The sequence below is a fragment of the Aspergillus oryzae genome, chromosome 4, assembly GCF_000184455.2.
Source record: "Aspergillus oryzae RIB40 DNA, chromosome 4".
In the NCBI taxonomy this organism is placed as follows: Eukaryota; Fungi; Ascomycota; class Eurotiomycetes; order Eurotiales; family Aspergillaceae; genus Aspergillus; species Aspergillus oryzae.
In genome coordinates, this window is record NC_036438.1 from 1,148,516 (window position 1) to 1,175,166 (window position 26,651).

Below are 26,651 nucleotides of genomic sequence, written 5' to 3' on the forward strand. Positions count from 1 at the left end.
GACTCCGTATCCCACTATCATAGCAACACTCTAAATTAACACTCTCCTTGAGCCGACATGAGTGAAACAATTCGGACCGACGTTCTTATCGTCGGGGCTGGTCCAGCAGGGTCTGTTACCATAGTCGTTATGATCCCTGCAATGATATTAACATTTATCGAGTAGGTTAATAGCCGCCGCATGGATGGCTCAGACCGGCGTTAAAGCAATGTTAATTGACCAAAAGTCGCATCAAACGCAATGCGGTCGCGCCGACGGACTAGAAAGCCGAACGTTGGAAATCCTAGACAGCTTTGGCCTTGCAGACCGAGTCTGGGCGGAAGCAAACCATACGGTAGAGATTGCGTTATGGGTGAGGGAGCTTTTTCATATACCCCGATTGTTCGAGGTAGAGTGTGGTCTGGGGTTATCTGATTGTTTACTTTAGGGCGTCACAGTGGATGGGAAGCTCCAGAGACAGAGCGTCACTGCGAACTCCAAGCCCGGATGGTCGCGGTTCCATGAGTCCACACTCGGCCAAGCCAAAGTGGAGGAATATCTCATGGAGTACGTCCGGGGTCGCGATAGCGTTGACGTTAGACGAGAGACGGCTCCAACCTCTTTAGAGATCGATTACAACACGATCGATGACCATAGCACGTTTCCAATTCGTATGAATTTGGAAAACGTGGCTCCGAGACTGAAACCCCACTTCAATGACATGAAGAACCCCGGTAGCGATACGAGTAGTGAGACTCATTCGGATGACTCCGGATATGCAGGGGTGGGCACCGTGGTAGAGGCTAAGTATCTTGTGGGATGTGATGGAGCACACAGCTGGGTCAGGAAACAACTTGGGCTCCGTCTTGAGGGGGAAAACTCGAGCGACTCTTGGGGAGTTCTGGACATCATCCCCCTTACGAACTTCCGTGAGTTCTGCCCCGGATATCCCATAGTGCTTTGCTAAAGGGTAAAACTGCCTGCAGCCGACATACGGAAACGGTTCATCGTAAAGTCAAAGTACGGATCTCTTATGATGATCCCGCGAGAAAGAAAGCTCGTCCGTGTCTATGTTGAGCTTCCCGCAAATGTGGCCATGCGATACAGAGAAGAGCAGGACGGTGAGATCCTCATGGGTCAGGTCGAGAAGATCATGCAGCCGTATACAATGCGGACGAAACATATCGACTGGTCCACGATATACACGGTACACACGCCCGCAGTATCCGCCATACATGGTGTCCCCCTGAAAGCTAACCAGCTATGCTAGGTTGGCCAGCGAGTGTGTCGGAAAATCGGGTTGCATAACCGTATCTTTCTTGCCGGTGATGCGATTCACACGCATTCCCCAAAGGCAGGTCAAGGAATGAACGTAAGCATGCAAGATACGTTCAATCTCGGCTGGAAACTCGCCTCAGTCATCCGAGGTGCCTTACACCCACAAATCCTCGAAACTTACCAACAGGAGAGGCTACCCGTCGCCGAGAGATTGATTGCACTTGACAAGCGGATCTGCCGTGGAATGTGTAGTCGCAGGAATGCGGACGGCGAAACATTCCACGGTGCCTTCGACGAAGACCATAAACGAGCATTGGAGGAAGAGAACTCGTCCGCTTCCGGCCTCGCTGTTATTTATCAGCCAAATCTGCTGGTGACATCTGTCGCCCATCATCAAACGACAAACCTCCGGATCGGGGCTCGAATTCCAAGCATGCTGATCATTAACCAGAGTGACGCGCAACCGCGGCATTTACAACATATCCTGCCCAGCACGGGAGAATGGAGTCTAATCATTTTCGGTGGTGACATTGCAGATCCACGCCAAATGCAGCGTCTCAACCACCTGGAAGAAACCCTTTGTCACCCCGAGTCTATCATTCAGAGACTGAACAACCACGCAAGCGCGATGAGACGTGATTCCGCGTTCGTCAGAATATACCTTATCCACTGTGCAGAAAGACTCCGCATCGAGCTCCATGATCTGCCAGCGGTCTTCCGGCCTTGGACGGAGGACAATGGGGTAGACTACAGCAGGGTATGGGTAGACGAGAAAGCGTACCACCATGCTGGCGGAGGTCAATTGTATAAATCCTTTGGGATTGGTCCAGAGGGCTGTATGGTTTTATTGCGACCGGATCAGCATCTGTCGTTTCTATCGGACATGGATGACGGCAAAGGATTGGAACGCTTTTTGACGTCCATCACGCCGGAGGAATCTCATCAAAGTGCAACATTTCAAGACTTATAAATAGAATAGAATGTTACAAAAAGGCTGAATGTAAAGTAGGAATGAAACTCTGTCGCAAGTCGACACTAGATAACAAAGATTTCGTTCATATTGACTACGAGTGCAAAGTAGCTGCTTTGATGCGTCTGAAATATTCTTCTAATTCATCAGGCTCTCTGGCCCCGATAGTGATTGCAGCGTGGTTGAGCTGACTTGACTCGCCATGGACCCAGCCACTCACGATCAGACTACCATTGCGAATCTCGTCTGCAAACATCTGCTCAAATTTTTCTCGGGAACATGGAAAGTCAACTGTAGTCATGCCAGCTTCAAACAGCCCACGCTTAGTAAAGTGTCCCGTGAGAGGCCCTAGATGAAACGTACCGGTGACCCGGACGTTGAGATCGATAATCAACTGCTCCCCCGAGCGATCATCAGTAACGATATCCACACCAGCCGGCCCATGGTAGCCTTTGCTATGCAGGAAATCTGCCACCATCTGCATAATGACTGCAAAGGTTTCACGAAGTTTTGCCTGCTGGCGGTACGAGATTAAGCCGCCAATCCAATGACCCTGCTCATCGAAGCGTTGCTTGCAACAAGCAATGAACCGTGGCTGCCCCGTTTTTGTAATAAAAAGCGACAAGGCCACTACTGGTCCTGTAACAAAATCTTGAAGGACCATGGAGCATGGATACAGGTGATGATTGGATCTATTGAGCTGCCGTAACATCATCCCGAACTGCTCCGTGAGGAGAGTCTTCACTCGGCCCCTTTCGACTTCCGTGGTGATCATAAATGTACCCATGCCGGATATGGACTGCGGAAGCTTGACAACAAAGGGCACTTGACGTTGGTCAATTGACTCTACCATCCGCGCAACTTCTTCTTTTAAAAGAACCGGGTTGTCTGAGTCGATAAGACCTGTGTCAATCACCTGGGACGGTGGTGTCGGCAACCCAGACAGAGCAAGCCCGCGTTTCGATAGGATCTCATAATGGGTCTCTGGGTGAACGACGTGGGGCAGATGGGACAGACAGTCTGTAGGGAGTAAAACGGCAATCCGCGCCCCAGAGGCTAAAGATATGCTTTCTGGGCTATTGGCAAAAGTCAACGTCGGCTGCTGGTTGGGGATTAACTGGGAGAAGGTCCGACGAATATCAAGCTGATACGCTGGTAGCTCGTCAATGATTTGACAAGCTTTACGGTTTGCTTCTTTCCGCTTGTTGCTTGAATGAAAGTCTAGGATAATAAGTGGCATCTGGCCTGCCGAGAAGGCGTAGCGCTGGGGTACCATGTTGGCTGCCATGGCAAACGAGGACGCCGCTTTCTCATCGTCGCTTTGAAGCGTATACCCATAGACATATTTGGCTGATGGGCTCTCATGCATATACCCGAATTGCAAAGGATAGTAGATAAGGGTCGTTTTTAGGTCATCTTCATCGTTGTCCGAGTATAGGTCGCGTAAGGTGTAGTCGAGTGTGATGGGAACTGCGCGATCCATTTGGCTGTCTATTCAGTGAAGTGCAACAGGAAAAGATTTTGAAAAATGGTTCTTCGTTTGGTAGTAGGTCGAGAGAGAACCTTCTTTCTACACTTTAGCACCTGTCTGTTTGCGTACCGGCCGTTTTCGGAAGCATAACAATGTAGCTAAAGTTATCTCTAGTTGAAGTTGTGGGGTGGCTTAGATAGTTTCTATATGGTTGATCATATGGACCAGCCGTGCAGTACTAGCTACAGTTACGATATACTAGGGTTAGAGTGATATATCTGCGCAACTATAGGCGCTCTTTGGACTTCCTGTGTGGTAGTATGGTAAGGGACCGGATGTATAAGAGGTTAGAGAGTTTGTGAAAGCGTTAGAAATATGGGGTTTGCACGTAATTATTCCAGATTCCGATGTTAGATCTTACTTCAATGAAGCCCGACTGAAGGTCATAGTTCTCGAGGGTTCTTTCTGAAACTAGAGGTGATGGCTATCGTATTTGCTTCTAGTGCTCTCAGTATTCGGGGAAAGAACCCATAATCCGACTTCAACATCTCGCTTTTAATGTCCGCTACGCCGTCAATCCAAGCTGCACGAACCTGGAGTCAAGCTGTGAAAAGACTCCCCCACCTGCATAATATCAGTATAGTTCTTACTGTACGTACTGGGATCGACTTATAGGGCTTGAGAAGCTACTTACCCAGTTAGAGAGTGTGTTCCTTCCATATGACTGAACGGTTCTTTATAGTAAGTCTTCTCTTCAGAAAGATATTAGGAAACTATGTACTGACTGGGAACCTCGGAGGGCGTTGGGAGCTGACCATAGAAGAGCACGGTTGTAATGAACTGCCAAAGAATCAGCTTCCACGCCCTGTTCAGCCGATCTTCCTACTTGGCCTAGGAGAAAATTAACATAGGTGACAGACCAGCAAAAGTTCAAGCATAGTGACGAAGAGAAATGAAGTGGGCAACTGCCTTCGCTCATCAGAACTTATGGGTACCTCACTGACAACCCTTGGTTTCCCCGGTGCTTCACACATGCCTGCTTCATCTTGCCTGATTTGTTAAAGCAGAGGGGCTATATCCACCTTGCAATGTGCCTTATGCAAGCACTTCGCGCAATCCTACTCGATATGTAGTGAAGCTTGAAGATCAGGAGGATTTGATAGGAAAGGGTCTACCGTAGCTGAAAGCGGTAAATAGAAGTCATATCCAACAAAATAGATAGCAAGCAATAGGACGTCTTGTTCTATATGGAGGGTATTCCCAGCTCTTGGCAGTCTAAGAGGTGTTATTGCTCATCCACAAGCCTATGTATCTGATTTTGACTCACAGAAGCAGGGGAAATAAGAAAGAAGTATATTTTCGCTGCTGGAATATCCCAATATAACTCTCTTATTTCAGTATATCCCATCATTTGAGTCCAGGAAAGAAAGACTTTCATGAAGTTCTTGCAGGGGTGGTTTGATCCTCAAAAGGCTTCAGGCAGGCGATCGTCGAATATTTTTTCTTAGGCGTCCTTCTCTCCTCCCGCAAAGTTGCAGATATAAGGCATTCTTGCACTACGGATTTCTCGTAGTCGCAAGTAGTTCTTGCTTAGGAAATTACCTAGGCCGCCTGGACGGGGTAATGCAAGGCCCCCGGCATTGGATAGTTATTCCAATGCACAACTAGCACCCGTAAGGTTAAACGATGTAGATCATTCTGGCCTGATGGCTATGCAAAGCATTTCTCGGACAATATCAGGTCTACTAGTATATGGATATTCCCGTGTCCCTGCGAGGGGATAAGGCCTCCCCATCTATAGCGCCTTGGCAGGATCGTCATCTTCCTATATTGGCTATATGTTGGAGGATGATCAGAACTTGTGTTGGTCTTGAGTAGAATCAACTGCCGGGCTATGACTTGGAAATGCTGCTTGTCATTCTCAAGGAAAAGATATAAACGACCCCTCGACAATCCACCTTTTCTTGATCATACTCACTCTCTTCAGCAACAATCAAAGTCTTCTCTTGCTTATTTCCCTCAAAAACCACTTTTCAGTCGAATCTATCAATATGCACTTCCAAGCTCTCCCCGTTCTTGCCACCGTGCTTGCACTTCCTTACCTTGCCTTTGGTGAGCCAACGTGCTATAATAGCGACGTATGGAAGGATGAAGCTGCAAGAAGTGAAGCCGCGCACGCAATTGACAAATGGTGCAATAATCTTGCCCCTTCCAAATGGGAACCTAGGAGGGAGAGAAAGCAGTGTCTTGAGGTCGATTATAGTCCGCATAATGTGAATTTGTGGATGAACAACGGAAACTTGGGTGATGCAACCATTACAGTCGACCAGTGCAAGAAGCTACTCAAGAAGATCGTGGATACCTGCCCTGGGGGCGGTTATGATCACACTAAAGACGGCTGGAAATCAAAGTGAGTTTATCGGGAACACAAAAGACGGTTAGCTAACGTATTCTTTTCAGGGCGGTCCCTAATTATTGGTGCATAGTCTAGGTCCTAGGGTTTGGGAAGAGGATAATCGCGGGAAACTTTGGGAATGGTTGGAGGAGCGAGGGGGGAATACATTCCTTGAGACGGTCATTTATGTATGGGCTTGCCAACTGTCCTAGGCAGGTGGCTAATCAAGTTGAACATTGATCTTGAGCTGAATTCGCTATGTCCAATTTGAAACTTCTTTATTGTGTGTCGATCCAGTGGTTTTTGTAGTATATAAGACCTGATATCGCCCACCGTAAGGACTCACCGGGAGGAGATACTTGTCTTCAACGGAGATACTAGTATGTCCGAGTGAAGGTGGTGAAAGGGCTCTGATTGGTATGTACATGTTTAAGCATCATCAGAAGTATTACTCTGAAAACCCTAATTCGAGATAAAATTGGTTAAATTGCCCAAGGTTTGGGCAAAGTTCAAACTATTTCAACGACAAGATACTACATCCTTGACTATACCGTACTGGATTTAGCAGTAAGACATTCTGTTATTTCTATACTCAAATACTCCATTTCCCTTACTCCATACAATTTAGCTAAATAAAAATCTTACTCTTGGACTTTCGAAATTTGTCATAGCTCGACTGTGGCAGTGCTCCGCCTCCGCCCTGCCAGAAAGCCTCGTCTGACACATCGCCGCAACCCTGTCGACGATCATGAGATTTAAATCTCTAAAACAAGCACCAAAAAGTTAAAGATATAAAGTCTCGTATTCCCCGAAACTTCCACCACGTACAGAGCTATTTATATACCAGCCACGGTGGCCTGTTTCAACGCGGATTCCATTAGGCAACCAACAACCCCGTATCGGCAACCAACCCTATTTGAACCGTGGATCCCTCACCAAACACCCTCATATCAAGATCAACAACAACATCAACATACAACCCACATTCCAACACAACAAAACAATGAACGAAGTCCCACATAATGAACAACCCCCAAAACAACCCCCCAAGACCCTTACAACCCTCCCCACAGAACTCCACCTCCAAATCTCAACCTACCTCCCCTACCCCGACGCCCTAGCCCTAAAACACACCTCCCGCCACTTCTACGCCCTCGTCTACACCGGCGTCCACCTCAAAGTCGACTGGTTCGTTGAGCGCTTCGAGCAAAAACTCGAATGCCCCATGGAGAAATGCTCGTTCCGGACCGACGAGGCCTTTTGTAATCTGCGCATTCGCCGTATCATGGAGCGCAGGCGACGGCATTTGGAGTGTCGGCGGCGGGCTGGCGGGTGTTTGGTGGTTCCGGGGAGGACTTGCCAGGGGGATTTGGTACCGGGGTGGTTGAAGGGGAAGGGGGGTTTGGGGGGTGTTGTTATGTTTGGGAATGAGGGTTTGGTTTTCGTTCTTGGGATGTTGTTTTTGGGGGTTTATTTGACTTGGGGGGTGGTTTTTGGGTGAGTTTTCTCCTATCTAAGATGTGTGGTTGGGTGGAGGGCTAATATTTATAGGTGGTTTTTTCCGTGATTGCTTTTCTAGGGTATGATGTGGCTCTTGCAGTTCATTCAAGATCCAGATATACGGAGGCTACGCTTGATCACGTCGATAACATGCAACAGTTACTTCTTTGTCGGAACACAGCGAGGCATATAATGAGGATACGGACTTGCGTTTACTTTCTTCGGTTCAATCATGACCATGGTACAGATATGTATGTACGAAACTAATGTATAATGATAATTCTCTCGGGATGAATATAGGGCTTCCGAAGAAGATAGACTATGAGGGCTCAGTGTATACAAATTTAAACAGTCTTATAATTGCAATACCGGAGTTCGGATTCCGGGATAATATTCTAGCCGAGTTAACTCGGAATTAGTCCGCTGTTCAGATCAAGTGAAACATATAAGGATCATACTGTAAGCAACAATCTGATATCATATCCTTCCTCATCCTACAATCGCAGCCAGCAAACCAGGGGCATCACATATCTTCAAAATATCATATACTGATCAATCGATCCTCCAAACTCCAACATATCCAAGAATTCCAAATCATCGCTTCCGATCATACACGTCCCCGAACCTGCCAATATATCTATATCAGGCCCCGGGAGTGTTACCGCGACACGCGGTTCCAGAACCTCGTCGATGATGCTCGAGAATATCTTACTCGCGCGGTGAAACAGCTCCTGGTTCACAACCCCCGGTCGAGACATCGACTCTAAATGCGAGATAAAAACGCTCAAATGACGAATCAAGACAGATCGTGAGCCCTGGTAGGGTATTGGTTTACCGGTGCGCGCTTGTTTCTGAAGCGCTTTTATTAGAACAGCCGCACTAGGGAAGCCGTACAGGAGATTCTTTTAGTTTACTTTTGTTAGCCTTGATTACACGTTGTCTGGAAAGGAGGTACGAACTGTCCACATGAAGTCTGGTCGAAGGTCAACCATATCCTCTCGCATGGCGCAGAAATCTAGAACGGTCGACAGGATGGTTGAGCTCACGTTGAGTAAAGCAGAGTAGGCTTCGGGGTCTTGCTGAACAAGGAGCCTTTGAATGAGGAAGTCATTGTATAGGTAAGCTAAGTATGATACAATAAGCATCATACAGACCGTGTTTGACATGTTCTCATCCCGAGAATCTGGGCTGTAGTGCAATTGCTTCGGCATTGAATCCCATGTTTGATGACAACGCATAGAAATATCCCTGTTCACCACATAATCAAAGTCTATAAGGAACTAATAGAAGGAAATAATTCGAATATTCAGTCACTCACCTCAGCTTCTCGGCTGTCCTATGGTTTTGGGTCTCTAAAGAGACTTCTAGGATCTCCTCGCGAAAGGTAGCGACCAGGAACCGTTGCCGGGAAAAGGTGGATCGGTGAAGACTGCCTTGAGTATTCCATCCATCGCTGTCCAAGTCCTGCAATGCGAGTTCAATCTCCGACTGATCAGCCTCCAATGAGCGATCGTCGAGATCAAGAGGCAGTCGACAGTCTGAATGTCTTAATGAGATCCTCGGCGGTCTGCCCAGAAACGTCGCAATGCTCTTGTCGAGTTGATATGTCGCTGCAAAGAGTCTCCGGCGAGACTCGACTAAAAATAGTGGGAGAGAGCTTGACTGTTGGGAGTCTCTATGCAACCCCAGCTCGAATATATGGGTTGACAGGTCGCCGAGCCTGCGCCACTTTGCGGAGCCTGTTGCATGGTAAATAACTATTCTCCAAGCCTCTAGCTACTTTCGGTGTTATGAGGTTTTCACTTACTAGCGTCGCCATGGGCCACCTTTGACAATAATAGAATTTCATACAGCATCCATATCGTTAGGTCATTGACTGGGGCGATGAGCTTGCAAATCTGGAGTACCGCATCACTAGCCGCCAGCATCTTTCGAGAAAACCGCTCACGAGCTGCCATTCCATTCTGCCTGGGGAATTTATCATGAGCCAGGCCGAAAACACTCAGTCGGCCAGCTATCGCATAGAAAAGTCCCAATATCTCCAGCCGTAAATTAGGCCCCGTGAAAAGCTCATGGAAATGTCTTCCTGTCATAGTCGATGGTACATGGAGCACTTGTTTTGTGTTTCGAAGAACACGCGCGACCTGTTCGGGTGGACCTTTATGCAGTTGAGCTTCGTCAACCATAGCCTGTATTGAGGGTAGTGCGTTAAGGACCAGAGATGGTATGACGGCCGCCTTGCTTAGTCTATAGTATTCACAGACTAGCTGTGTGATTGTTCGGAAACCTTCCAAGGATCGTAGTATTTCTGCTGTACGCTGTACCCAATACAGTGGCAAGTCTGATGGGAACGCGGTTCCTGCGTCGTCCTGTGACTGTCGCTCGCTGGGACTAGAAACAAGCTCGTGATCCTCTTCCAATGCCGCGACGAAGCTGGTCGGACCTAAATAGCCAGTTGGCAATGAGCGAGCAGTAACCAGCAGGTTAAACCCGTCGTCTAATTGTGATCCCGGCTCTTCGGTGTTCGAAAACGTGGAAATCGGCGTGGATGCGGGTCTAGCACGCAACAGCCAAGCATCAGGGTCATCTTGCTCCGGAGTTGAAGGCGAGGAAGAATGTGTATTAACTGCCTCAGATGAGGCGGCTTTTACAGTAATGTTCTTTGATCTTTGTGTCAACGGCGCCGGATGATAGAAACAGCTGGCAGTCCGGCGTTTCTTCTGACAACGAGAACAGACGGGGAGACGATGATCACACCGGACTTTGTCCTTGCGGCAGGGTTCGCAGGAAGCGGGTTTTCCATTGCGACGGCGTGAGTTCATCTCTTATCTCCTATGTTTTTTATTTGTAGCTACGTCAAACATAACAATTGAATGAAGAAGAAAGCAAGATTGAGGAATGAGGGGGCTGACATGGGAGATGTTTAGGGCTATTCTCGGCGTTCGGAGTTCATCCATCGGCATTCGGAATCAAGCCTCACTCTGTTTGTAGTAGACAATATTTAACACTGTATCCTTAATATTAGTCATCCCAAGGGCCTCTGGCGCAACGGTAGCGCGTTCGACTCCAGATCGAAAGGTTATCCGTTCAAATCGGGTGGGGCTCACACCATATCTTTTTTTTTCTTGTCTCATAATCGTACATAGCTTATCTTAGAGCAACAAAATTTCAAGACAAGACGGTGTCAGATATCCCTTCTATTATCATCTACCGAGCACAAACATAAACAGCGCCAGTTTGCTTTTGGATCGGGAGATGAACCATATAAAGGGACAAATAGGAAATATGAGGACGGAGATGTATGGCGAGGTTTGGGGAGTTTACTATAGTGTTTGGAGAGATATCGCACATGAATGGAGACATCGTAGTTCTTAATTAGACAGGCTGCTAATAAGCACTAGGATTGTAGTGTTAAGATGGCATAACGAATGTGGGAAGCGTTATGATTGTGAGACGCCTTCACTTTGATCTCCCCGATATTGGTGTTTTATAAACATAGTTGTCTACGCGTATTATGCTGCGAATATAACTTATTGCAATGCTTGGTCTTGACAACTCTCTCTTAGATTAAGTTAGAAGTTGTTGAGGTTAATGTATCACATCCATACCAACATACAGCATCAAGTCGGTTGCTCTAATACGTTGCAAATCGAGTTCAAACTACCTCGACTAACCAGCTTTCCAGCTCTTTGTCTTACAATAAAGTCCCAAGTCATCTTAACTCATATACTATTCTACTACTAGAGCCGAATGGTAACAATACTCCCAAACCAATCGGCACAACTGAAATCCATAAGACAGACAAAGCTGTATACACAGACTGACTAGCAAAAACAGGAGATGCAAAAAGCAAATTAATCACAAGGACACCTCGAGACCAAAGCGCTTATTGTAACAGGTGCAATATCCTCGGCTATAATACTATGTAAGCGAACCGGTACTTTTGTCAGGGATGTGAGGTTGTTTAACCCTGTCCCATAAGAGCTCTGTTATTCTGCACAGGCCCTAATTCGGACCAGTGGCATTCGCAATTTAGTAATTCAACCCTGGCTTTTCTACATATCAGCTGCACCTAGCGCCTTAGAGGCCGTAGATATTGTTGCAGTGCAGAAGCTCAGCTGAGTGGAGATAGCGCCAGGGTGCGTTACCCCTCTTCTTGTCCTTCTTATAAGGAACTCGATTGAGGTTATATTCGCTCAAACGCTCCCATGCTTTTTCTTTGACTTTTTGCTTTCAAAATTTCTGTATAGATGCTAGATAGGACATGTCTTACATGGTTCTTGGGCTCGCCATCGGCGTCATATTCCTATACTTTATAAGATCATTTTTAGCTAGAACCAAGTCGTTTGCACCACTCCCTCCTGGTCCCCGGCCAAAACCAATTATTGGAAATCTCTGGGATCTTCCACCGCAAGGCACTCGGGACTGGTTACACTGGTTGAAACACAAAGATCTCTATGGTACATACTCCCAGCATCGGCATATTGCAACTACCGATAGACTAAGAAAGAACTCTGGAAAGGCCCAGTTAGCTCCGTCACCGTGTTCGGCCAAACAATCATCATTCTAAACGAAGCGCGTCTCGCATATGAGCTCTTGGAGAAGCGTTCCGCCATACACTCATCTCGACCGTCGTGCACCTTTGCCCATATGTAAGCATCGTCTTTTCACCACATACACGTTACGAAGCTGATAGAAAAGGGCCGGCTATGGTGATATTATGACCATCCTCGAGTACTCTGAACGGCTCCGCACCACACGCAAAGTTGCGCACCAGCAGATCGGCTCCAATAAAGCTATCAGCCGGTTCAGCCATATCCAGGATGCGGAGGTTTGTCGATATCTCTTACGGATGCTGAGGGATCCCGGGAATTGGCTCGAACACATTAAGAAGCAGGTGTCTTTCCTTTCCAAAACATATGGATGTTAGAGTAACTTGTCGTCAGGGAGACCGGCGCGGTTATACTGAAGATCACTTACGGATACACTGTTGAGCCGCACGGGCGCGATCCTCTGGTGGATCTTGCGGAAGACGCGGTCGGGAAGTTTTCGTTGGCAATGGTTCCTGGGGCTTGGCTTGTGGATTCTATTCCTATTTGTGAGTCTTCTTTTTATTCTGTTATGGAACACGTATGCTCAAAGGTCTTATTCTAGTGAGACACCTCCCTTCCTGGGCACCAGGTGGAGGCTGTACGCGGGCAGCAGAAGGTTTCCAAACGGCTGCCAGGAATCTAGGTAACGTTCCGTATGCGTTTACGAAGCAGCAAATGACCCAAGGGAGCAATGTGCCTTCCATCATTTCGTACTATCTTGAATCAGAGAATATCCAGCCGGGCTCGGAAGAGGAGCATCTTGTGAAGTGGGCTACTGCTACTCTTTACGGTGGCGGTGCAGATACAGTAAGTAACGAATGGCCACCTACTACTGACTACCTTGGGACCCTAATAAGCACTATAGACGGTATCCACGATGATGTGCTTCTTCTTGACGATGGCCTTATATCCACATGTACAACGGAAAGCACAAGAGGAGATTGACCGGGTCGTTGGAGCAACACGTCTACCCGGGTTCGAAGACCGCGGGAACCTTCCATACATCGACGCCCTCCTTAAGGAGGCCCTCCGTTGGCATCCCATTGTGCCTATGGGCGTCGCCCATATGGCTATGGAGGATGATATGCTTGAGGGATATCGTATCCCCAAGGGGGCAGCTATACTGTCGAATATATGGTGTGTTAGGCCCCGTACTCCTTACTTTCTTTTACTTACCAAACTTCCCTGTAGGGCTTTCACCCACGACCCCAACGAATACCACGACCCAATGACCTTTAAACCTGAGCGTTTCCTGAGTGATAACGGCCACACGCCCGAACGTGATCCCCATCTCCTCGCTTTCGGGTTTGGACGTCGGGTATGCCCCGGGCGGAACCTAGCAGACTCGAATCTATGGCTTACCATCGCTCGCACTCTGGCTGCTTTCAACATCGCCAAGCCCATTCGCGACGGCAAGGAGGTGGATATACAGCCGGAGTTCCAGGCTGGTCTTATCAGTCATCCAGAGCCATTTGATGTTGACATTAAGCTTCGTAGTGCAGGTCATCACGAGTTAATTCTGGCTGGTGAGAAGCAGTATCCCTGGGAGGAGAGCCATGCGGAGGAGTTGCGGAGGGCAATTGCGGTACTGTAGGGGTATATGTATTTGCTTTCCATGTTTAGCTGTTTTCCAGTGTATTTCTGCCGCTATATGTTTTGAGTGATTTATTGTTTGATAGATATGTTGATTCAATGACTAGACATCTATAAACGCAACCAGAAGTATTAAAGATCCATAAGAGGAAGATTCAATTGACACTGTCATTTTCCCCCGAGCTTTCGCTCTTCACAAGCTCCTTCAGACGTAATAAGTGTTTATCCTGATGCAAGATATCCCCTCAACAAGCTATACCAATTTGAAGATGTACCTCCCTGTATATACTATAGTGTTCTATATGTTCACAAAGGGTCCGTTACTACTTTGTCCTAGGTACGTAATTTAGCGTGGTAGACCTAGAACTAGTGCAGAATCCTGCTGTTTAACAATGCACTAATAATTATACTGTCAAACCAAATCAGTATCAGCACAGTGATGCTGACAAGCAGCCGATATACTTGTCATATTGAATGATGGATTTCACAAGTCATAAGCTTAATTGTGCATATACAACACCCAAGAACACATTTGCGGATACCACATTCACATACACACAGATTATCTTTACTACTAACACTAACAGTTACCTCTTAATTCAAAGGGAAGGAATAACCGATCTTTCTCGATATTCCCACCTCTCATGTTCCTCTGGAATGGTAATATCCCCGTGGTGCATAGCTCAATACCATGTTGCTGAATTCCGAACTCCGGGTCTATGCCGAAGCCGAGCATGTTGATAACTCCCCCCAAGTCACAGCCGCCTCTCTTGTTTTCTTCTCTTCGAATCCAGTTCAAGAACCAATTCTATCCATATCCAGCCCTCCATGTCGAGCGACACATGGATACAAAGCATCTCCCAAATTCTGGGCTGGGCCTATTTCGTCCTATGGTCGTTGTCTTTTTACCCGCAAGTGCTGCATAATCACCGCCGTCACTCGACAGACGGTTTCTCCATCGACTTTGCCCTGCTCAACCTACTCGGATTGACTGCATACACCATTTTCAACGCCTGTTTCCTCTTTTCACCAGTCGTGCGCACACAGTATGCCCAGCGACATCCTCAGAGCCCCAAGCCAACCGTCCAATGGAACGATTTCGTCTACGCCCTCCACGGAGCCCTAATCTGTTGCTATCTCCGGAGCCACTTCCTCTGCGCGCGGTTCTGGAACTTCAAGTCCAAGCCGCAGCGGGTGAGTAATTCAACCCTTGTGGTATTTTTGGGCTGCATGGGGGTATTTTACCTAGCCGTTCTATGGGCTCTGGTATCGGCATCGTGGGAATGGATTGACGTGGTGAGAGAGCACTTCCCCCCCAACCGGCTGATGGAAACCACTACATAACTGCTAACTGAGATATTCCACATGAAGGTCTACGTAATCGGCATGATCAAGGTGTTTCTAACAGCCGTCAAATACACACCCCAAGTAATAATAAATTATCGGCGGCAGTCGACGGCCGGGTTTTCCATTGGCGCGATCCTACTGGATCTGGCGGGCGCGGCGCTGTCACTGATGCAGCTGGTATTGGACTCTTCGTTGCAGGCGGATTGGTCGGGCACTGTTGGTAATGTCACTAAGCTCTTGCTGGGTAACATCACCCTCCTGTTCGATCTCGTCTTTATCTTCCAGCATTTTGTGCTCTATCGGGAGCGGCGGGTGGGGAAGAAGTTAGGGTTATCGGAGTATAACCCTCTTCTAGGTAGGAGAGACGAAACATAATTGCAATATTGATAAATGTGAATGAGTCTGAGTTCATGTCTTGAATCCATCATACCTACTATCGTATGGTATTGGACTTGTGCAATGCCTCCAAAAACCGCTACAACTACCTGTAACTCTATACTATTTCTCGAGTCCTAGTGATAAGGGCTAGGCCAATGATTAGAATAAATTGAGCATGGTTACGGGACCCGGATACTCGGCTGAGAGTCTATGCATAAAGGACAGGAGCTCTGGTGTGACCTCGAGCCTTTGAGAGCTGGTCCTACCCTGGACGTGCAGTTTGCAGCTTAAATCATTACAGCAGCAGTGGTATGTAGTACTGATTTGTTAACCCCTCGGCTTCGGCTGACAATGCGCCAAGCGGTTAGAATAATACGATTAAACAGTAGTATAATGAATTTAATTAGTTGATCTTTTAATTAATTAGAGCCTGTAATGGACTAGCTAAAGATATGCTAGTAGAAGATCTACATATTGGGCCCCAAACCTAACCTATTATCTGTATCGTGTACAGTTCAGGGATAAACAGAACAAGTATGTACACTCTATTGGTATTCGATTCTGCAAAGTGAAGAAGGGAGAGATGCCCAGTAATCGCATCAGTTGCTATTAAGAAGGCTCCAAGGGCGACTGTTTCGTGGCACTTCCAGGTAATTCTTGGCGGGACTGTATATCGGTCGGAAGTTCGCGCACGACAGGAGAGCCATATAATTCACTCCGTATATTGCCACTTTCTCCTAACTCGGCCGTTTCGTGCCCATATTTCGATCCTGGAGGTAAAGCAGGTTTGCCAGGATCCCTAGAGGCACTTGATAATCGACGGCGACGGAGGAGAAACCATATTATCCCTATAATGATAAGTACGCCACAAACCCCTCCGACCACGCCACCGGCAATCGCTCCTTTGTTCGTAGACGACCCGGAAGATTCTGACGAAGCTGTGGATGAGGTGGCTGACGAGGTCGGCGACGCGGTTTGTGCTTTTGAATATATGTTAGTTTACTAGCAGTATCGGGCAATAGACGAGATAAGAGAAAAAAGACATACGTCTCTGGTTTGCATTTGTCATGGTTCCATTACTATAGCCATTATAGACATCGGATTGTGTTGAACAACCAAACGAGCCAGCTTCATTGGCAAAGCCTACCAGTTGCGGCTCGCAGCAAAAGTAACTGCCCTTCCACCAAAGTATTGAGCTTGAATTGGCGCATTGTTCCGGAACCTCCCCAGTAGTAGTGCTGAGTTGACATCGTGTACTGTGATTGTAATCTTCGTATGTTGTCCCTGGTGGACAACATGTCCACCATTTGTCCCAAGTATGATGGCCGCTTTCATTGCTGAGGCAGGAGCCTGCTCTGCGATTAGGGTAGCCGGCTTGAGATTTCGAAGACATTTGATCTCATCGAATCAGAGGAAAATCCGATCAAGGAGAATAGAAAGATCCAGAAATTGCAAGTAAGACCTTGAATGAGGGGGGAAAGGGCCATGAGATGTAGAAGGAAAAGGAGAGGTATGAGTCTGGAGGCACCATTGCGTATTGTGCCAGCCTCGCCTTACAATCGCAATGAGTATCCGAAGGGAAAAAACACAACAAAAACGTGTGGAGGGGAGTTTACAAGTGGCCCCCAGAACAGTGGCCCCCAGAACAGTGGTCCCCCAACAGGGCAAATGACCAATAACGTTGTAAATCTATACGAGGACGATGTCGATCATAATCTAGAACTATTGTGTAGCAAACACGCCGAATATTGCCGAGTTCCATGTTACTCCATTGTCCTGCTCTGTTTGACGCTCCTCAAATTCCACCCTATGCCAAACATACAGATAAGTAGGCACGTAGAACCGATCACTGTTGGCTGGCCACCCACACAATGTTACCTCGGACCCTAAAGGCGATAGATAACTGTGGGTGTGGTGTGGAGTGTGGAGACCAGGACAGGGTCCTCCATCGCAGGTTGATCTGTCCACTCTAGTGCGATTTGTGGATCGAACTACGGAACAAGGCCCATGGGACAGTATGGGGAACACTATGGAAGCACCCTGATTTAGGAATCTTGTTGATATCTTGTTCTCAGTGATCATGGAGCAATCATTGCCAGTAAAATTCTCCCTTCCTGCCCAGCTGGATCTGAAAGAGGTTAAAAGCTTACCTATCTATATGGGGGATCCAACCTCTCAACGAGTTGAATGCGACTCTGTTCACGAAAGAGAGTGATATTGAGAAGCCAGTGACCGTCGAGACACGGATAGGGATAATCATAGATTATAGATATCTAGGGATATTGTCCTCCTCTGTTGGCAGAATCATATAAGCCAAGAGCGCCGCAAAATCGAAACGACTCCACCAGATTGAATCGTATATTTGCCAGGCATTTCTCAGGGGGGGGAAGGGGGGGGCCGAAAGACTATAGGAATATCATAAATAGTTATGACGAGAAACGAATAGTATGGGAAAGGATTTGACTTATATTGTTCAGATATATCCTCGTTGGTAAATGTGTGGGAGCGGCTGGACTTGACTGAGGCAACAAGCAGAACTCTTCGTTTAAATGGATCGACATAGTTCAAACACAATCAGGCCAAAAATAGCAACTCCCTAGTGAAAACTTCGATGATCAAGAATAAGCATCTGTTGAAGATTCGTTTTGACTATCGTCTTTCTTTGGAATATTCCGTCCAAGCCACGCTGATATAATCTCATATATCCACGTAATCTTCTCGGATGTCGTTCGCAGTAAAGGTCGCCAACGAGTAGGCATTACTCTTGAAATCGTTCCAGTGGAGATTCTCTACATTCATATAGTATGTACTGATATGTGTTTTGTACATAAGATAGGTACCAACCAGCCTAACCCTGAAACAGCCTAGTTCCTCTCCATCGGTCTAACCCAAATCCAGACTAGTTCGCCCACCCAGGCCCAAAGACAATGACAGAATTAGTACTTAGTACCACTACTAAGGTAGGTACATACCACTCACTACTCCTCCAGGCTACTACTAATCTCCATACAATCAACCCAACCAACGACAACAACAATCCTCAACCTCACACCAAACAAACATACCACCACGAACCCTCCCGCCAAAACTACCAGAAATAACACAATATAAGAAAAACCAGAAATGCCCCCCACCCCCCAAACAGTCCGTCCCCCCTCTCCCCTCCAACCCCCCACCTCACCCCAAACCAAATCCCCCTACCAACCAAAACCAAAACTAACATAACAACAGACAAAACTAACCTCAACCCTCCACCTCCTCATCCCGCGCCTCCGTCTCCTCCAAAAGAAATCCACCGCCAGCTCCGTAGTCCAACGCCGCGAACTCTCCCACCTCCTATCCGAAAACAAAGACGCGAGCGCCCGCATCCGCGTCGAAAATGTCATCGCCACCGACATCGCCGTCGAAGTCATGGAAATGGTCGAACTATACTGCGAGCTGATCCTTGCGCGGGCGAACGTGCTAGACCAGAACGCTTTCAGCGAGAAGGGCGTGGAGGCCCGGAATCGGGCCAAGGAGGCGTGGGTGGAGATGAGGCGGAAGGAACAGGGTCTGGGTTCTAGTCCTGGGTCTGCGGCTAGTGGTGGGGATGCTGCGGGGAGTGGGAAGAGGTCGGGGTTTGGGTTCGGGGCGCTTTTTGGTGGTGGGGGGTCCAAGAGGGAGGAGACGGTGGCTGTGGAGTCTACGGGGGTGCAGGGTGTGGGCGATGCGGCGTATATTGATTCGGCGTTGGATGAGGCTGCGGCGGCGATTTTTTATGCCTATCCTCGGTTTCCGGCTGATGTGAGGGAGTTGACTATCCTGAGGGGGTTGTTGGCGGATCGCTATGGGAAGGAGTTTATGACGCTGGCGCAGGATGATCGGTTTCCCGAGGCGGATGGGTTGAAGGTCCCTGAGAGGTTGGTGAAGGGGTTGAGGGTGAAGCCTCCGTCGCAGGAGTTGGTGGATAGTTATTTGAGGGAGATTGCGAGGGCGTACGGAGTTGCGTGGGGAGGGGATGCGGAGGAGCTGGGGGAGGCGCCCGCGGAGTTTGTGGATGGTGATGGTGATGATGATGCTACTGCGGGGGGTGATGTGCCGGTGACACCGCGGAAGGAGGGCCGGCCGGCTGATGTCGAACGGAGAATGTCTGAGACGGCGGAGTTGAATCGTGCTACGCCGCCCAAGGGATTGCAGTCCGGGAAGAGTCCGGTCAGTGTTGCGCCGCCGGGACCCCGGTCTGATAATCCGAATCCGCGCGTGAAGGTTCCGGACGGGAATGGGAAGGGGGAGGCCGAGGTAGAGCCCAGGAGTCCCTCGAAGACGACTAAAGGAGGGATTCCAGAGTTGGATGAGTTGACCAGACGCTTTGCGGCACTGAAGAGGTAGCCGCTTCTATCCCTTCTATCTCCCTGTCTGGTCTATATGTTTATGATAATGATATCCTGAACGCACTGTCATGAGAGATTCTATGTATTATGTATCACGATCTATCGAACCACTCCCGCAATTTTCTTTTTGTCATCATGCATCAGAGCAAGCGAGCATATGTCACAGAATAGAAATGAAAAGGTATCCGAGCAATGAAAGCACCGCTATGAACAGGCCGGCGCAGTGGTAAAGGAAAGAAGAGAACCAACCGGGCACCAGCTATGCATGTGTCCCCATATGTACAGTAAGCTGAGATAAGGATAAAACCAATATAGACGAGACAGGATATAAGCCGAAGAAACCAAGGAAACCTGGATGCAAATGTTGTAGGAAATAACAATGAAATCTGATTAATGACGGTCATTGAACTCGTCCTCCTCTCCGGGGAGGATAATCTCATGGCCGGATCCCTCGTACACGAAGATGGCCGCAACGCATCCGAACACGGACACCAGGGCGATCAGCCACCAGGCGAACCCGACCGTGCCGATCTCTAGACCGTATCCGTACCACGACCCGGAAAAGATGGGCCCAATGGTACGGAAGGCGGAGGACACCGACTGGCCGATCCCGTGGATGGTGCCCAGCACCGAAGGATGTGGCGAGCAGTTGTTCAGCAAGATGATCGAGGTCGGTAGCGTAAAGGTACGGGCCGTGACTTGCAGGAAAAGGACAACAATGATGGAAAACCACACCCACGGCCCGTTGGCCTGTCCCGGGGGTGGTGCGCTGGACGGGGCAAGTGCGATATACGGGGCAAACGCATAAGCCAGGGGGAACAACGTCAAGAAGTACTGATAACTCTTGGCCGTTCCCAGGCGACTGTTGATTGCGGGATACACCGTGAACTGGAGGAGCATGCCGATGACACCCAGAATAGCCGTGGCAAATCCGACGCTCTGAGGCAACATACCCAGTCCTCCAGTGAAGATGAATGGCAGCCTCTGAGCAGGGGCGGCGGGGTCATTGGAATCATAACGGGGAGACGACAGGAAGAGCAGCCAGAGGTTGTTGAATGCACTGTATTGGTCAGTCGATGTACCCAACGCACGCAAGATGATTGAACCTACCCCATCTGGAAATCGAAGAAGGCCTGCGCCAAAAGCGTACACAGCACGTTCTTCGTCCACAGTCTGTGGAAAGGCAACGTGCGCTTGTGGCGCGGCTTGGCCGCCTTCTCTTCCAGTTCGTAGCTCTCGGTAGGATCGCGGCGATTGCTCAATAGAGGGCCTTCCTCGTCGTAATCGGCGAAAGGCAGACGCTGGTACAACGGGGACGAAGAAGGAACGACAGCACGGATACCGCGGGCGAAGATCCTCGCGGTGAAAACACCCAAGCCTGGTTTGCCTTTGCACGCTTCCAATGTCTGGTCCGAAAATTAGCTCGACTCGTGGCCCGTTGGTGATTAACCTTACCTCTTCCAAGCCGATACCAACACAGAACGCAGCAAAAGAGAGGAAAACAGCATTGGCCAACATCGGCAGTGCATAAGGATAGCGCTCGAGCCATTGTACACCATTCGCTCCGCCAAAAGAAGAGTTAGGGCCGAACAACGCAGGATAACTGCGCACCGGATCGGCGAGCATACCACCCATAACTGATCCCATTAGTTGCTCCTCATATACACCGGATCACGAGCAAACTCACCAGGTCCGAACAAAGAAGCAATGTTAAATCCAATCGGTAAAATCAGAAACGCGCGAGAATGATATTTCTTCTCCTTGACGTTCTCCGCAATCATGGTCCGAATAATACCCACCGTACCATTGATGGCACCGCCGAATGAACGCCAGAACACGGCCTGCGCGAACGACGTAGCAAAGGCGACACCCAGACACGACACCGCCGTCCCCAAAAGACCAACTAAAAGGACGAACTTCCGTCCACCCCATTCAGCATCCGCCACGCGACCCCAGGGAATCGCCGTGGCGAACTGGGCGGCGGTAAAGGCACCTTGGAGGATACCGGCCTGGGTAGACACATCTGCGTCAGAAAGGCCCTCGTCAAAGGACTTGAGCTGGTAGAACATGTACGCCTGCAACGAGGCAATCTGCAAAAAATCAAATACACGACATAACCCTAACAATGCTAATTGCTTCTTCCGCGGCAGGGTCATCCAAGTGACGGGCCCTGGACGCGGAGGCGGGTCGGCGGAAAACTGTTGCGGTTGCATGAAGGAGGCCTGGGCGTGGCTCTGTGAACGGTTGCGGGCATGGCCAGATTGCTCAAAGGAGGTGTTTCTCAGAGCCATCCTATCGTCGGAGTCGTCGCCGTATCGGTCCGATGAGCCCTCGGAAAGGTCGGCGAGGGAGATATTGGACTCGCGACGACGACGCTGCTGGGCAGGGAAATCTAGCGGAGAGGGTTCACCTCCGTCGTGACCGGATGTCCAAGAAGTGGTCCGGGTATGACGGGCATTCCGATTTTTGGAGTTAGAGTGTGAAAAAGTGCGTTGATGTGTCGGCGTCAACGCGGGGGTGGGAACGGGAGAGTTGCTCGACGTTGAGATAGATCTCAGGCGACTACTTTGTTGTAGGTCAAGCTTTGGAACAGGCATTGAGGGCGGAATCTCCCAGAGGCTGTGATAGGGCGCCAAGTGTCGGAGACTACGTCAAGGATGTGAGACCGTGGGATGTGAGAAAGAGGGGTCCCAAAATAGTAGTTTCGTTTAGTATATCGATTTGGATGATAAGCCGGGACTATGACCGCATGCGTGGTTTTTCTTTCTTGTTGGCCTTGATTGATGGAGATAAACATCAATAGACCAATGCAACTAAACAGCAAAGTAAAAAAATAAATAAATAAATAAATAAACAATAAATTCAAAATGCCATAAAAGAGTGAATGGGAAGAGGAAGAGAAAGTCACACGATAAGGGAAAGGGAAAAAAAAAAATGATTGAGGTTGGCGATGGCAGTAGTAAAGGAGACAGACCAGAGTGAAATCCAATACCATTCGTTACTCTTCTGTACTGTCCGATCGACAACTGCATGGAGATTGCGACGCTCGTCTCCACTGCTTGGCTGATAAATATTCAGTGCATTATTTTATTTTATGTTTCTTTTTTTTAAAAAATTTTCCAGAATTTATCCCTCACAACCTTTTTTTTTTTTTTTTTCAAATATTGTTATTCCCCAATTCCTCTTCCTTAATTAATCTATAACTCGTTTCAATCACGCTTCCTTTCGACCAGTAGCCGAAACGCATCCACGGTTCCCCATTCGAACTTGGAACGTTTCATGAGACGTAAAATGTTTTCAGGGCTGACACTATTTGACCACCAAAGCATACGTATTGTCTGCCCTCCTGACAGGAACGAGTACGACATCACATACATCATCCGCGACGTAGATAGTAAGCTTTTTATTTATTTTTGTGTTCTGCAGGTTCCCAGTTTATCCTCTAGCGAATGAGCCACATTCTGTGATTGGAGGACGAGCCAGCGGAAATTCTGCTCCGCATGGAGTACCAGTACTGGATAAGTAGTTAGTGGTTCGGCCCTGTGTTTTGTCACCCTGTGACGCGCGTATGTAATCTATCCCGGTATGGTATTGTTATCCTGGTACCGGGCATCCGAGTGTCTGTATACTTACTTCAGTGTAGTTATCTATTCCTCACGATGGTCAAAGCATACTTCACAGGGATGATATTGGGGTATAATATTTTCAAACATTAATTTACAATAAAGTAAGACAAGTAATATAGGGTGTCAGGCTATGAAAGCCTAATCCTAGGATACATCTTCGTTCCTGCTCGAATCTGGCTCCCTCAAGGGGAAATAGTGTGGTCCGTCGGATGCTCCGGTCCATCGCCGCCAATGCCACCACGGCATGTCGCTCATCTCGTCCGGCTGTTTTCGTTCGTCGATAGCATCGTCCAATGGTTCGAATGATCTGCGCTCTTTCACCGGGTAGGCATGAGGGCGTTGCAGTCGACACTTTCGAACCACCATGTAAACCCCAATCGCGGCAACACCAACCGCCAGCACAGGGACAAACCATCCGCGATCTGGGAACCCCTCCGTAGTTAGTTTCTATATCTTTCACTTGCGGTCTAGAGTAAAAAAAAGGCTCACCGTATGCAATCTTCAATGTCTCCTTGGCTTCATCCAAAGGCTGTGACGCCGGTTCTGAAGACTCGCCCCAGTCGTAATGGGCTTCCGGGTTCTCGGGATCGACCCAGGGCACAGTGGTGAGACCCAGTGGAGGGATGAATGCGCTGGCTCCCTCTTCACCAGGGAGTCCATACGCCTGAGCATTTTCGCACATGTCGTTCGCGCAGTATTGTTGGAGTTCCCTGGAAGGCGTAAACGTAAACTTATGCCGCGACTTGCCCAACACCTTGCCCTCGAGATCTACGGCCTCCGCGTACGTCCATGGGTAGTAGTGCGGGAAGGTGTAACTTGTTTCGAATCCCTTCTTCGTCACCTGGTTCAACAACGCATACGGGCCCGTCATGTTCATCGCCCCGTAGAACCGCCAGTATCTCACTCGTGTTGCGCCGTTCCAACTGACGTACAAGGTAAGTGAGGAGAACGGCTCGGTCGATCGAGAATAAGTCCACAGAGCGGGCACGTCCGTCGGCATCCCGTCCCACTGGAATTTCTGAGCGCGATAGTTCATGATCCTATCCTTATCAATGTATCCCCACAGCAGCAGGTTGCCGTTCTGGTCATGCTCGGAGATGTACGCATTGTTCCCCCATCCGATAAATACATTGTGGTTCGGCAACACCTGCATGTTGCCCTGACTCGAGCTGAGCATGTTGTTGTTTAGTGGGGCATATTCGTGCAGCTGAGTGGCGGTCTTAGCCACATGGTCGATCAAAATGAGCATACCGGAGGAATATTCGTGTGTTTTGTTGAACCCGTTGAAGCCGTTATTATACAAGGAAAGGAGGGTGTGGGTGCCGTTTTCGTTCAGGAATCGTGCGTCGTGTTGCTGGGAGAAGCTAAAGTTGATATTCGTGAAGGACGGGTTGGCGCCATGCAACTGCCAGATCACTGACCCATTCTGGCCGGAAATTTGTAGATCGCGCTCGTGTGTCGTGACGAGATCAGGTAATCACCTTCCTGATTCTTATCGATGGAGTTGATGTGAAAATAATCCCACGGGGAGCGCGGATCCAGCCCCGTTCCCGAAGTGTCAGTATGACCAGGATAGGTGTAGCTAACTGTAGGGTCAACATGGTCAAGCGACTTCCACTCAAACAGCACCTCGTTGGTTTCCACGTCCACTTCCTGGAAGATGCTCTCCATCAACCATCCCATACCAGTCTTGACATTCCATAAGCTCATGTCGAACTGGCGCTGTTGATACACAGTCAGAAGTGCTGTCTTGCCGTCGTTAATGGGTAAAAACTCATGCATATCGCTCGACGCCATTCCGCCCCCCGGGACGACAGTCTTCACGGTGCGATACCGATTGTCCATGATGACGCCATGGCCCCGGCAGTATCCATTCTGTTGAGCACCTTGGAAGAAACAAAGATGGTCTTCCCCTTTGTATTTGCATACATGCATGCCGTGTGCGTTGCCGGGACCGGAACTTCCCCAACCGCTCCATACTAGGTTCTGCGATGGTGTCAGCGAGAGCAACTCGATGGGAAAACGGAAATGACGTACGCCCTCATTATCATAAATATAAGGACCTGAGTTAGCCGCTTCATACGGGCCGACAAAGATATATCCTGGAGTAACCTTGCCGGGAACGCTGTGCTCTATCGTGAGGGCCGGGGGATATAAATCGGGTCTCTATATTGCGACAGAACGATTAGCTAATTCTATGGACAACCCCATGAAGTTCGATGCACAAGCTGTCTTTCTGTGAACTTACCGATCGAAATACAGAATCTATCTCTGCGAAGACCCCCGGCAAACAGCAGAGTAACCCGACCAAAAGAGCGGCCATTATGCGGAAGGAAGACAAAGACGCAGATCCACCCGGCATGATGTCAGTAACGACCACCATCGATCCTTCGCATTACCACCTCGTCCCTGGGCACTGGGAAGAGAAAAGCCGAGCGAAATAAGAGACCCAAGCACAGTGGGAATCGCTATAGGTGAGAGACATAAGATCCCATGAAATCTGATAGTGGCAGAAGGTTATGGGGAGTCCAAGATACTTGGAGACAGGATCCGCCGGATCGTAACTCAAAAAAGCTGAGACCATCAGGAGTGTTTCCAATTGGCATCCACTTTGCCCAAGTGGACCTCAAGCCAGGGATTCATTGTTCTTTGGAGCATACGTGAAGTATGCGCAGACTTTCATTGGTGAGTGGCCGGCAGTTGGCCGACATACCGATTGGATTGGCGCTGTCACTTCTGCCAGTCAGTGCTTCTATGTTAATCTCTTTCCTTTCGTGCATATTATATTAACATCGCCCGGTCTATCGGATGCAGTCTCTCTAGTGTGTCACCGAAGTCGGCCGTGGCATGGTGTTCTCCCATAACGAAAACAAAGAGGCGCTAATCAACACGGTGTCTGTCTCCGGATACTCCAACCAATCCGGAAGTTTTTCAAACTCCTCCGAAACGGAGATGTTCGCCCCTTCATAGCTCAATGACTCGTAAACTTCTCCTAGACTATCGGTAGATGCTGACGATGTCGATAATTAGTCCCGTCCACGAACTGCAGCCTTTTCTGCATCCATCAAGCCACCCAACGTAATCCCCATGGTGGCTGATAACGCACGCAGATAATAGTCGCCTCTTAGCCTACTACAGGTGCAAACTCAAAC

General features: G+C 48.6%; 11 protein-coding genes and 1 non-coding gene across 12 annotated transcripts; 7 read left to right on the forward strand and 5 right to left on the reverse strand.

Annotated features, from left to right (window-relative positions):
* Positions 1 to 57: 57 nt before the first annotated feature.
* On the forward strand, positions 58 to 2,227 carry AO090012000460 (putative FAD monooxygenase; the record flags this gene model as incomplete). Its single annotated transcript, XM_023236490.1, has 5 exons — positions 58 to 110; positions 166 to 352; positions 428 to 908; positions 966 to 1,186; positions 1,250 to 2,227. 5 exons carry the CDS (start codon positions 58 to 60, stop codon positions 2,225 to 2,227), a joined length of 1,920 nt encoding a protein of 639 aa, XP_023091410.1.
* Positions 2,228 to 2,321: 94 nt separating this feature from the next.
* Positions 2,322 to 3,710, reverse strand: AO090012000461 (putative solid-state culture specific protein; the record flags this gene model as incomplete). The annotated part of the gene is made up of 1 exon (XM_001727423.1): positions 2,322 to 3,710. One exon carries the CDS (start codon positions 3,708 to 3,710, stop codon positions 2,322 to 2,324), a length of 1,389 nt encoding a protein of 462 aa, XP_001727475.1.
* Positions 3,711 to 5,749: 2,039 nt separating this feature from the next.
* Positions 5,750 to 6,333, forward strand: AO090012000462 (uncharacterized protein; the record flags this gene model as incomplete). The annotated part of the gene is made up of 2 exons (XM_023236491.1): positions 5,750 to 6,108; positions 6,306 to 6,333. The coding sequence occupies 2 exons, from the start codon at positions 5,750 to 5,752 to the stop codon at positions 6,331 to 6,333; spliced, it is 387 nt and encodes a 128-aa protein (XP_023091411.1).
* Positions 6,334 to 7,096: 763 nt separating this feature from the next.
* Positions 7,097 to 7,679, forward strand: AO090012000463 (uncharacterized protein; the record flags this gene model as incomplete). The annotated part of the gene is made up of 2 exons (XM_023236492.1): positions 7,097 to 7,590; positions 7,673 to 7,679. 2 exons carry the CDS (start codon positions 7,097 to 7,099, stop codon positions 7,677 to 7,679), a joined length of 501 nt encoding a protein of 166 aa, XP_023091412.1.
* A 318-nt stretch (positions 7,680 to 7,997) lies between these two features.
* Positions 7,998 to 9,779, reverse strand: AO090012000464 (fungal specific transcription factor domain-containing protein; the record flags this gene model as incomplete). The annotated part of the gene is given in 6 exon segments (XM_023236493.1): positions 7,998 to 8,016; positions 8,092 to 8,124; positions 8,143 to 8,444; positions 8,553 to 8,841; positions 8,912 to 9,332; positions 9,401 to 9,779. The coding sequence occupies 6 exon segments, from the start codon at positions 9,777 to 9,779 to the stop codon at positions 7,998 to 8,000; spliced, it is 1,443 nt and encodes a 480-aa protein (XP_023091413.1).
* An 848-nt stretch (positions 9,780 to 10,627) lies between these two features.
* On the forward strand, positions 10,628 to 10,699 carry AO090012t00014. Its single transcript has one exon. It is a non-coding gene; the product is annotated as a tRNA-Trp (tRNA).
* A 1,158-nt stretch (positions 10,700 to 11,857) lies between these two features.
* On the forward strand, positions 11,858 to 13,779 carry AO090012000465 (cytochrome P450; the record flags this gene model as incomplete). Its single annotated transcript, XM_023236494.1, has 7 exons — positions 11,858 to 12,135; positions 12,187 to 12,273; positions 12,295 to 12,492; positions 12,540 to 12,723; positions 12,775 to 12,801; positions 12,858 to 12,992; positions 13,051 to 13,779. 7 exons carry the CDS (start codon positions 11,858 to 11,860, stop codon positions 13,777 to 13,779), a joined length of 1,638 nt encoding a protein of 545 aa, XP_023091414.1.
* An 827-nt stretch (positions 13,780 to 14,606) lies between these two features.
* Positions 14,607 to 15,078, forward strand: AO090012000466 (uncharacterized protein; the record flags this gene model as incomplete). The annotated part of the gene is made up of 2 exons (XM_023236496.1): positions 14,607 to 14,972; positions 15,028 to 15,078. 2 exons carry the CDS (start codon positions 14,607 to 14,609, stop codon positions 15,076 to 15,078), a joined length of 417 nt encoding a protein of 138 aa, XP_023091415.1.
* Positions 15,079 to 18,626: 3,548 nt separating this feature from the next.
* On the forward strand, positions 18,627 to 19,871 carry AO090012000468 (DUF292 domain protein; the record flags this gene model as incomplete). The annotated part of the gene is made up of 2 exons (XM_001727429.3): positions 18,627 to 18,647; positions 18,735 to 19,871. 2 exons carry the CDS (start codon positions 18,627 to 18,629, stop codon positions 19,869 to 19,871), a joined length of 1,158 nt encoding a protein of 385 aa, XP_001727481.1.
* A 392-nt stretch (positions 19,872 to 20,263) lies between these two features.
* On the reverse strand, positions 20,264 to 22,470 carry AO090012000469 (putative MFS transporter; the record flags this gene model as incomplete). Its single annotated transcript, XM_001727430.3, has 4 exons — positions 20,264 to 20,933; positions 20,984 to 21,279; positions 21,329 to 21,510; positions 21,561 to 22,470. The coding sequence occupies 4 exons, from the start codon at positions 22,468 to 22,470 to the stop codon at positions 20,264 to 20,266; spliced, it is 2,058 nt and encodes a 685-aa protein (XP_001727482.1).
* A 1,120-nt stretch (positions 22,471 to 23,590) lies between these two features.
* Positions 23,591 to 24,748, reverse strand: AO090012000470 (uncharacterized protein; the record flags this gene model as incomplete). The annotated part of the gene is made up of 1 exon (XM_023236497.1): positions 23,591 to 24,748. One exon carries the CDS (start codon positions 24,746 to 24,748, stop codon positions 23,591 to 23,593), a length of 1,158 nt encoding a protein of 385 aa, XP_023091416.1.
* Positions 24,749 to 24,912: 164 nt separating this feature from the next.
* Positions 24,913 to 25,861, reverse strand: AO090012000471 (uncharacterized protein; the record flags this gene model as incomplete). The annotated part of the gene is made up of 2 exons (XM_023236498.1): positions 24,913 to 25,665; positions 25,748 to 25,861. 2 exons carry the CDS (start codon positions 25,859 to 25,861, stop codon positions 24,913 to 24,915), a joined length of 867 nt encoding a protein of 288 aa, XP_023091417.1.
* Between the last annotated feature and the right edge of the window lie 790 nt (positions 25,862 to 26,651).